The sequence below is a fragment of the Oryctolagus cuniculus genome, chromosome 15 (assembly GCF_051225735.1).
Source record: "Oryctolagus cuniculus isolate XC-2025 breed Fujian yellow rabbit chromosome 15, ASM5122573v1, whole genome shotgun sequence".
In the NCBI taxonomy this organism is placed as follows: Eukaryota; Metazoa; Chordata; class Mammalia; order Lagomorpha; family Leporidae; genus Oryctolagus; species Oryctolagus cuniculus.
Window position 1 is genome coordinate 82,894,727 of NC_142881.1, and position 9,936 is coordinate 82,904,662.

General features: G+C 58.3%; 1 protein-coding gene across 1 annotated transcript; it reads left to right on the plus strand.

The window, feature by feature from the left end:
* The first annotated feature begins 393 nt into the window (after positions 1-393).
* On the plus strand, positions 394-7,122 carry LOC149122123 (USP6 N-terminal-like protein). Its single transcript, XM_089314162.1, has 8 exons — positions 394-892; positions 1,453-1,573; positions 2,133-2,227; positions 2,606-2,671; positions 3,205-3,304; positions 3,836-3,987; positions 5,151-5,566; positions 7,104-7,122. The coding sequence occupies exons 1-8, from the start codon at positions 881-883 to the stop codon at positions 7,120-7,122; spliced, it is 981 nt and encodes a 326-aa protein (XP_089170288.1). The 5' UTR covers positions 394-880.
* Positions 7,123-9,936: the final 2,814 nt, after the last annotated feature.

Sequence of the window (9,936 nt, forward strand, 5' to 3'; positions counted from 1 at the left end):
ACCACTGAACACCGGGTGCTGGGGAAAACGTGAGGTGAGCGCAATTCCGGTTCGTTGCAGGAACAGAGCACAGTGCCCAGGCCCCCAGCAGCACCCAGGGCCATTTCTCACAATGAGAGACACACACCTTCCACATGAACCCCCAGCACACATGCACATTTACACAACCACCAGAACAGCTGAGTGCATAAAACCCTCACGCAAGATTCAGGGTTGTGTTCACAGTCACTGGACGCAGGACTAGCCTGCACGATGCTCAGTGGGGAAACGGATAAGCAACCCGTGTCACAGCTGAATCCGAGAACGGGATTCAGTGAGAGGCAGGACGAGGCTCGGCCCTGGGCTCACCTGGATGCATCTCAGGTGCATCCTGCTAAGAGAGGAAGCATCCCTCAAAGGCTACACGTGCTATGATCCACTCACAGGACGTCTGCAAGAGGCCAAACTCCAGGACACACAACAGGGCAGTGGTGTCCACGGGCTGGGGGAGGTGGGGAGTTTGGCCACAGAGGCTCATGGGGAACAGATAGGCCACAGGAGCTGCTCCCTATCAGAATGAACGTGCATGGGAGGCTGACTCTCCATGGCTTAGACCCACGGGACTGCACTTCCCACAGTGGGACGCTCACCTCTGCAATGAACACCCACCTGGGGAAACGAAACTGCACATGACTGCACCCTGGGAGATGTGCATGTCCCTGCAGGCAGCACTCACCCACACGGTGGACTGCTCATGAGCAGAGTATCAAGGGCCCTGCGTGTGGCTGTCAGGCTCTGTTAGGCAGAGCCACACTGAGAGCCTCGGCAGCACTGGACGCACAGCCTCTGTCCTCTCTCTTCCAGACAACGCTCCTTATTTGAGGTGCTCCTCGCATACTCAATGTACAACCCCGTGAGTATTCTGCGATAACGTTCCAAGGTCATATCCAGAGCTGTCCATGCAGGGTGCCCCTGGTCACAGAAATCCTAGCCTGGGTTGAGGGGGCCTCTCTAATCCACAAGGCAGAGACTGAGGGGTAGAGTTCAAGCTCATGGCCTCCTTGGCCCCAACCTCAAGTTCTGGGGCAGAACGGAAGCCTTCTCCTGGGCTGGGCTCTGTTCTGGCCCAGGCAGACCTTACTATGGTGCTTCTTCCTCACGTCTGCAGTGGGGCCCAGCAGGGCACCTGTGCAGCAGAGAGCTCCAGAGGCCATCACGGGTGTGCAGTCTGCACTCCCACAACAGTCTTCCCCTTCCTGACATCTGGGGTGGGGCTCATACCTCTTCTTAACCCTGCACAGCCTGCGCTCAGACCCTGCAGGATTCTCTCCAGGAACTTTGAGAGATCCTGACACCCAAGGGGCAGCAGTGGGGCCTGGTGGTAATGCTCAGCTCTCCCAGGAGAGGTCACCCTTGCCACGTGAGATCATCCCAGCCAGGGAGGTCCCTCTGATGTGTTTTGTGTTCTTCCAGGAATTGGGCTACAGCCAGGGCCTAAGCCACGTGGCAGCCCTGCTGCTGATGTGGCTGAGTGAAGAGGATGCTTTCTGGGCACTAGTCCAGCTCATGGGGGACAGCCAGCACGCGATGCATGGTGGGTGATGGGTGTGGTGGGTGTGGTCCGTGCAAGTGCAGGGATGGGCATGCAGACAAGTGACTGGGACATTGTCCCTCACTGGCTGCTTCTTGCATAGGGCAGTCTCCCTCAGAATGCTTTCTTAGAAGCCAGGGCCGGCAGAGGACCCAATACCAAGCCATACCCCTCACTTCCCATCACACAAAGGTCCTGTGCCTTGTCTTTGACAAATGACCCTTAGGTCTCTACTGGCCTTACTGCTTCACATCTCTACTCAGACTCCCACCCACTGAGCCACACCCTTGCAGAAGGAGCATCCATTCTAGGGTGACCCCTCCTCACCCTGAGTGTCCAGATGGCCCTGAGGCACCCAGTGTGACTGCAGTCAGCCCAGAGGTCACCTTAGGCAGCCTGCCCTGGGCTGTCAGCTGTACCCCCCCTTCCCCTGAGGCTCCCCTGCCTGTTAGAGCTTCCCCTGACCCTCCATGTTCAGAAAGAACCCGCCCCAAGCCTTTGACTTTCCAGCCTTCCCGGGAAGACACTCTGAAGTGAGGGCCGGGGGGTTGCTATTACTCAGATTTCTACACACCGGACTCCCCAAAACTGGAGCGATTCCAGCACCACCTGGGAGCTATCATGCGTCGCGTGCTCCCCTCCCTGGAGAAACACCTGGTAAGTAAACATCGCCTTTCTCCCCTCGGGGGTTCTGTGCTGAGGGAGCGGAGGACAGAGAGGGGTCCTGACTGCTTCCTGGGCCAGGGGAGGCTACGTCCTCACCAAGACTTTCCTTGTTACTGGGGTCTGTGGCAGCTTGGGTGTTGGTGTGTTTTCCACCACTTGTTCCCCCAGAGTTTGTGTAGATTGAAGGGAGATGCTGTCCCCAGGGTAGAGTGGACTGAGGGACCTGTGTCCTTTCAGGAATCTGCATCGCTGGGAGGGGGGATGCACCTGCTGCTGGGCTTCCTGCACCCAGGGGCTCTGCCACAGGGCTCAGATTAGAGGGAGTCAGGCCTGGGCCCTGGGCCCTGAGCCCCCTCTGCCTCTTCTCAGGAGAAGGAGGGTGTGTGCCTTGAGGACTACACTGCCCACTGGTACATCCAGTGCTTCCTGGATGGGGTAAGTGCCCCAGGGACCCCTTGCCCAGGGAAGCTCCTGCCCCAGTACCTGGCTCTCTTGACCTGGTGGCCTCTGACTCTGAGCTCCCCCAGCCCCAACAGACACAGGAGGGAGCCTGCTGTGCAGACCAGGAAGGCCCTGCTCTGCTGAGGGTGGTCCAAGCTGAGGCTGAGCCTCAGGGACAGCAAGGAGGGGACAGGTCCCACCAGGACCCATCCTGAGAGCCTGGCAAAGGCCAGAGCCCTACAGTGAGAGGCAGCAGATCCATAGACCCTGGGTGCCACAGGCTGGTTTCAGCACAGCCCAAGGGCTGACCCCTCCCCCAGGTCCCTGGGCTGTCTGGCATCTCCAGGGTGGCTTCCAAAGTGTGCAGAGCAGTCCGCGTGGCACCAGGGTCCTGGATAGGCCTTGGTGCTCTTTCTCTCTGGGCTTCTAGGGCACAGCCAGGATGCCCTATGACACTGCACACCCACCCACTGTGGGTCCTACTGAGGCCCTGACGCGCGGGGTCCTCCAATGCCTCTGTTCCCCAGGTGCCGTTCCCCCTGGCACTTCGGATGTTCGACATTTACATCCTTGAGGGCGCGCACGTACTCACCGGCATGGTGTACACCGTCCTCAAGGTCCACCGAAGTAAGTCCTCAGGGCCCACAGAGGCCTGGGTGCTGGGGATGGAGGAGTTGGGGGTGGTCCCATGCTTGGCCCGGGTGAGCAGAACCTAGGGGAGGGACGAGTTTTCTGAGTTCTTGGCCAGCTTAGGGGGCATTGCGAATCCCGTTTCATCCCCAACCCCCAAAAATGGCGCCTCCCAGCCTGACACCCACCCCCATGTCCAGAGCCCATGTTGAAGATGCCCCGGGACCACATCCAGGAGTTCCTGCATGCGCTCCTTCCCCACTGCCTGGCTCTCTTGACCTGGTGGCCTGTGACTCTGAGCAGAGCTGAGCTTCCCCAGGCCCAGCAGACACAGGAAGGAGCCTGCTGTGCAGACCAGGCAGGCCCTGTCCTGCTGAGGGTGGTCCAAGCTGAGGCTGAGCCTCAGGGCCAGCAAGTGGGGGACAGGGCCAGGGTCAGGGGTTGCAGCAGAAACAAGGGTTGGAGCAGCCATGGTGGCTGCGCCATGCCTAGGGCTCCTCCTAGCCTGACACCCACCCCCATGTCTAGAGCGCCTGATGAAGATGTCCAGGGACCACATCCGGGAGTTCCTGCAGGTGACCCTGAAGCAGGCCTGGTCACTGAGCGAGGATGCAGTCATCAGGCAGCTGCGGGCCTCCATGCGTGAGCTGGGGAAGCTGCAGTGCCTCCTGCCTCCCGAGGTGAGTCCAGCACACGGCCCCGTCCCATGCTCCTTTGGGGGAGTCAGTAGTGGGAGTGCCAGGCCCTGGCAGCCCCACCCAGGGACTCACCTCTTCCTAGTCCTCCTTGTCCTCCCTGGGCTCAGCAGTTCTGCTTTCAGGAGCTTCTGACAGCATGGCCTGGCGGGGCCTCGGGCAGCTTCACTGGATCCTCCTGCGGGGTGGTCCAGCCGGCACTGGATCTCCTTCAGCCATCTGAGGACCCCTGGAAGGCCCACGTGCCCTGAACCCAGTAGTGGGGGCCGAGTCCACTCCTGTGAGCAGGGTGGGCACAGAGGCAGGCGCTGGGGGCCCCCACGGCAGAACCCAAGTTCAGCTGAGTGTGGGCTCTGCAGTCCTAGCCTTGGGCCAACAGAAGTCAGCAGGACCCGGAGCAGCAGTGGCCTCTGGGCTCTGGTGCAGAGGGGTCCCCGTTCTTGTCCCCTGCTGACAAGGACCTGAGCACCTGGGTCCCCATGCAGAGCAGAGATGGCTTTGTCCCAGCTCTAGAGGCTGGCAGTGGGGGCCCAGGGGCAGCCTGTTCAGACACTGGGAAGTCCCCACTGTGCTTCCAGGTGCTGCCTCCCCTGGGTGCTCGTGAGACAGAAGCAATGACAGCCCAGTTTCACCGGGAAAGGGACTGTGGCCCAGGGGCAGAGGACACAGGGAACCCCTGCCACCTCTTTGGAAACCACATTCCCTGTCCCTGAGGGCCTGGCCAGACCCCATGTCTGCCACACACCCCCAGCTCTCACCCCCATCATCTTAGGCTCAGTTCCCTTCCTACAATTGAGGAGGGACTCAGATGCGGGTAACTCAGCCAATGCACTGTTAGGGCCCAGGATTTCAGGTGGGGTAGGTAATGGGGTCCTGAGTTGGTGCCAGCAGTCTCCAGAGATGAGAGAGTGAGGTGGGGGGCTCAAGGCCTGTCCAGTCTGTGGGCTTTGAGGGGAGAACCAGAGGTGTCCCTGTCATTCCCATGGCCCAGGCTGCATGCACCATTCCTTCTGCGGCCAGCAGGCTGGAGGTGTCCTGAGCATCACACCGAGTAATGGGGACCCCAAGGGTCAGGTCAGGGCAGGCACCCTGCAGGCCAGATGGTGGCCGTGGAGAAATTAAACCCATCTGTTCTTTTTCCAGATAAGCCAACCGAAGATGGCAGCCCAGCCCTGCAGGTGCCGCCTGGCTCTCAGGAGCGCGCTCCCCCACCAGTGTCCATCAAGACCATCGTTGAGCGCAAAGGCTGTCACCCTGCTGCTGCAGCTCCCCAGGAGCCAGCGGGGGCTTCAGCTTCTGTCCCCGGGGAGACCGGTCCTCTCGGATCTGCCGTCCAGCCCGACTCCAAGCAACACACCAAGGAGGAGAAGGGCAGTCGTGGCGAGAGCAGCACCCAGCCCCGCGGCCAGGGCTCCTCCACGGGGGCCTCAGGGTCAGGGGGCGCCGCCCACCTCTCGGGCCCACAGTGCTCCTGGCTGGACGAGCCAGGCCCCCTCCGGCGCTGGACTTCCCTGACCAAACTCAACGTAACCTTCCAAGATGACTCCGACTCTGAGGACGAGGAGTACTACAGCGGCCTGGAGAAGCAGGAAGAGGACGAAGAGGAGGAGGAAGGGGAGGAAGACCAGGCTGCTGAGTGTCCTGCGTCTCCCTGGCCAAAGCTGCTTCGGGACCTGAGATTCGTCCTGCCCGAGACAATTTTTGAAGAGGACGAGGAGGGAGGCTGTGAAGAGGGTGCCTCCCCAGAGCCCTCGTCCCCAGCCCTGTCTGTGAAGTCCTCAGAGTCTCTGCATGGCCCAGGCCTCTTGGCCCCACAGAGCTTGCAGAGCAGGGGAGACCTGTCCCGATGGGGGGGCCTCCCAAATCTCAGCCCGCCTGTCAAAGGCGCTGATTTCTGGCCCCTGGAGCTGGGTGGCCAGCAGGGTCTCAGGGCCCCTCCCCCACCTGCCTCAGAGCCCCTGGATCCCGGGCCCATGCAGGCTGTGCCAGCCCTGGGAGCAGGGCTGAAGACGCCCTCCCTGCATGGGAGCCCCATGCACTCTGGGGACACTCACGGGCTGGAGCCTGCAGGAGCCAGCTCTGCACTGGGAGACCAGGCCTGTGTGCCCTCCCTGGCTCGAGGCCTCCTTGCTGCCCATTCCATGGAGGAGCTGGATGTGTGTGGGCACCTGGAGGGGAAGAACAGCCCACCAGGTGTCCAGCTCAGACGGGCCAGAAGCTTAGGCTGTCTGAGCACAGCGGCCTCCCCGATGGACAAGGCTCCTCTCTGGAGCTCCTCTCCCCCATCCTGAGGCTTCACCCATGCTCATCTCGGCCAAGGAGGCTAGCTTGTCTATGCCCGCCGGCCTCCCTGATGGTCAAGGCTCCTCTCTGGAGCTCCTCTCTCCCTCCCTGAGCTGCCTCACCCTAGCTCAACTCGGCCAGCATCTAGCTTCTCTTTGCCCGGCATCCTCCCTGATTGACAAGGCTCCTCTCTGGAGCTCCTCTCCCCCACCTGAGCTTCCACACCCTAGCTCAACTCGGCCAGCATCTAGCTTCTCTATGCCCGCCGGCCTCCCTGATGGACAAGGCTCCTCTCTGGAGCTCCTCTCCCCCTCCCTGAGCTTCCTCACCCTAGCTCAACTCGGCCAGCATCTAGCTTCTCTTTGCCTGGCATCCTCCCTGATTGACAAGGCTCCTCTCTGGAGCTCCACTCCCTCACCATGAGGCCTTATCCTAGCTCAACTCGGCCAGAAGCCTAGCTTCTCTATGCCCAGCACCTCCCGCCTGACAAGGCTCCTCTCTGCAGCTCCTCTCCCCTCCCTGAGCTTCCTCACCCTAGCTCAACTCGGCCAGCATCTAGCTTCTCTATGCCTGGTGGCCTCCCCAATTGACAAGGCTCCTCTCTGGAGCTCCTCTCCCCCTCCCTGAGTGGCCTCACGCTGGCTCATCTCGGCCAAGGAGCCAGTCCACTGCCACAGTTGCTATGGGCACCCTCAGAGCAGGAGATGAGATAGGACATGAACCCAGGCACCTGTGGGCTGCCACATACCCCTCCCGCCTTTGTGAAGGAACCCTCGGGAACTTCTGCCCCTTGTTGATTGTGTATTAAATTGTTTCAGAATGCCTTTGATTTTGTGACCCCTGGAGCCGAGCTGCCACACAGGGTCCCTGAGTCCCTTGCAAGAGGCTGGAGGTGCCACAGCCTCCAGATGCAGTCAGAGACCCGGCTCGGGGTGCTCCATCACTTCCTGAGATTGACCTGTGCCCAGCGTGGACCAGGGGAAAACTGGAGGAGCAGCAGTGGCTGGGTACATGTGGTCTTTGGGACAGTTCAGGAGTGTGGGCCCAGCCAAGGGACCAGGCCCATGATCACCTCTGTGCACTGTCCTGGGTGTGTGGGCACCAGGTTCCCACTCTTCTTTCCTCCCTGCCCCATCTCACAATCCAGCATCTCATGGCCTGAGCCTGCAAGAGGACCCCAGGGCACTTCTGACCACAGACCAGGATGCCAGTGGGTGGAGGCAGCCCCAGAATGTCCAGGTGGTCCTGGTGGCACACCTGGCTGGCCAGATGCCCACATGCCCTCTAGCAGCTCAGGCCTCCTGGGCTGCTGTCACAGTGGGTTCAGCTTCTCCAGGTCATGCTGTCACTAGGGGTCATTAGCATGGAGAATGTGTCCCCTGACGTTGGGAGAAGAGACTCCTGGCTCAGAGGCTCCTGGCCTGGAGGCTCCACAGGGAAGGAGTCTGGAACCCTACCTTGGGCAGAGAGAGCATCCCAGTTCTCCAAGGGTCCCTGACACTTGTAGCCTCTTCCTCAACCCACACGACCTCCAAAAGGCGACTAGGCCCTGTTCATCAGAAGCCACCTGGGTCATCCCAATCGGGCAGGTTAGGTCATAGCCATTTTCCCCTGGGTCTGGAAGGCCTAGGATTCTCTAGCTGTTGAGTCTGGTTTGGAGTTGACCACTCTGTACTCCGTTCTTGAATGAGCCATGGCTGTGTCAGTGGCAGGACCCCAAGGGCTCAGAATCGCTGGTCCCCACAGGGTGCTTTTTGCAGAATCACACTGAGGCCAGAAGCTGACGAGATAGAGGGTGACAAGTGGCTACTGTGCTGATGACTCATCTCTCCAGGGTGGGGAGCCACAGCCATGGGCCAGTCCTGAGCCTGCTCCTGTTCTCCAGTGCTCGAGGCTGGTCCTCTTGTTCCTGGGAACCATAAGGCCATATTTTGGAGTCTTCACCTGCTTCTTCTGCTCCTTATCTGGGGGAAGATGTGAGCCTGATGAGCTTGCAGGCAAGGTTGCTACAGGGCAGGCAAAGTGGATGGGAAGGCCCCTGTCCAGGTCAAGCCTGTCCTGTGCTCCCTGCTCTGCCCTGGCTTCCTGGGTGGACCGCAGTGTACTCAGAGATGTGCAGGCATCCACCTGTCCAGGCGCATGCCCTAAACAGTGTTACTAATGGGAACGCACACCTAGAGACTTTCCTGGTGCCTATGGCCTCGAACCATCCTCCCCTGGTCAGCCATGTGCAGGGTGACCTGCAGGCATCCGTCTCCATTGAAAGCCACCTGCCTTTGGTGACAGTCCTTTGCCCTCTCCTGGAATGGAGATTTCACAAACCTGGTGCTCTTTCTTAAGATTTTCTCCTTTGTATCACTTTGCTTTCTTGTCAAAGATCTGATAACTGTATTCCTGAAGGTCTCTTCCGGGGTTACCATTCTGACTCTCACCAGTCCCACAATGCCATGACTGGCTGTCTCTTAAGTTAGTGAAGCTGTGACACGTCAATCCTCCAATATGTTCATCTTCAATTATGGGAGGTGGGATCTTCGGGGTATCTTCATCCCCACATACATTTTAAAATCAGTTTGGTAATTGTAAAACATGTTGATAGGATTTTTTTTTAAAGATTTATTTCAAAGAGTTACACAGAGAAGGAGAGGCAGAGAGAGAGAGAGAGAGAGAGAGAGAGAAAGAGGTCTTCCATCTGCTGGTTCACTCCCCAATTGGCCACAACAGCTGGAACTGTGCTGATCTGAAGCCAGGAGCCCCAACCTTCATCTGATTCTCCCATACAGATGGTAGGGGCCCAAGCACTTGGGCCACCATCTACTGCTTTCCCAGGCCATAGTAGAGAGCTAGATTGGAAGAGGAGCAGCCAGGACTTGAAGCAGCGCCTATATGGAATGCCAGCACCCACTACGCCACAGCACTGGCCCTGTTGATAGGATTTTGATTAAGACTGCGTTGGTCTATCAAGTGAAGAAATACAGCTATCTGGGCTAGAATGAGTCTTCCAATCCATGACCATAGAATGTGTCTCCAAAGGTTTAATTCTTCCTTGAGACTTTTTTAGGAGCTTTGTGGTGATCCTCATAGAGATTTTGCATATTTTGTTGCAAGTATACCTAGATGTTTCTTTTGTTTTGCTACAGAACCTTTTATTATTTCCATGCATAGTTTTCTCATTAGATTCATTTTCCAAGAGCCCTCATATCGTAGTGCAGTTCTTTTCTTACGTGCTGCTCTACACATCTCTAGTTCTGACTTGGTCCTGCTCATGCACTTGCTCATCTTTTTCTCGACACACACACACACACACACACACACCCTCTTTCCTTCCTCTAGATTCACCATGGTGCCTCCCTGCATCATAAGTAAAACAAAACAAAAAAAACCACAAAAGTCAAAAACACACCCTCCTGTCTCCTGAGCAGACTAAAACATCTGTTTCAATACACATGATGCCAAGCAAGATTACAGAAGGAGTTTTCCAGGTGTGCTGAAGAATGAATCTTCTGTCTCCGACAGATGCTCAACAAGCAAGAAGTGGGGTAATGTTTTTAAGAGAAGGAGAGGGACTGAGAGACACCTTTCATCCACTGGTTCACTCCCCCAGTGGCTACAACGGCCAGAGCTGGGCCAATCCGAAGCCAAGAGCCTGGAGCT

What these genes read in the sequence shown, in the direction of transcription:
- LOC149122123 (XM_089314162.1), top strand. An exon ending in CAGCCAGCACGCGATGCATG is followed by an intron (nt 1,574 to 2,132) that starts GTGGGTGATGGG and finishes GCTATTACTCAG; the next exon opens with ATTTCTACACACCGGACTCC. An exon ending in CGTCCTCAAGGTCCACCGAA is followed by an intron (nt 3,305 to 3,835) that starts GTAAGTCCTCAG and finishes CCCCATGTCTAG; the next exon opens with AGCGCCTGATGAAGATGTCC.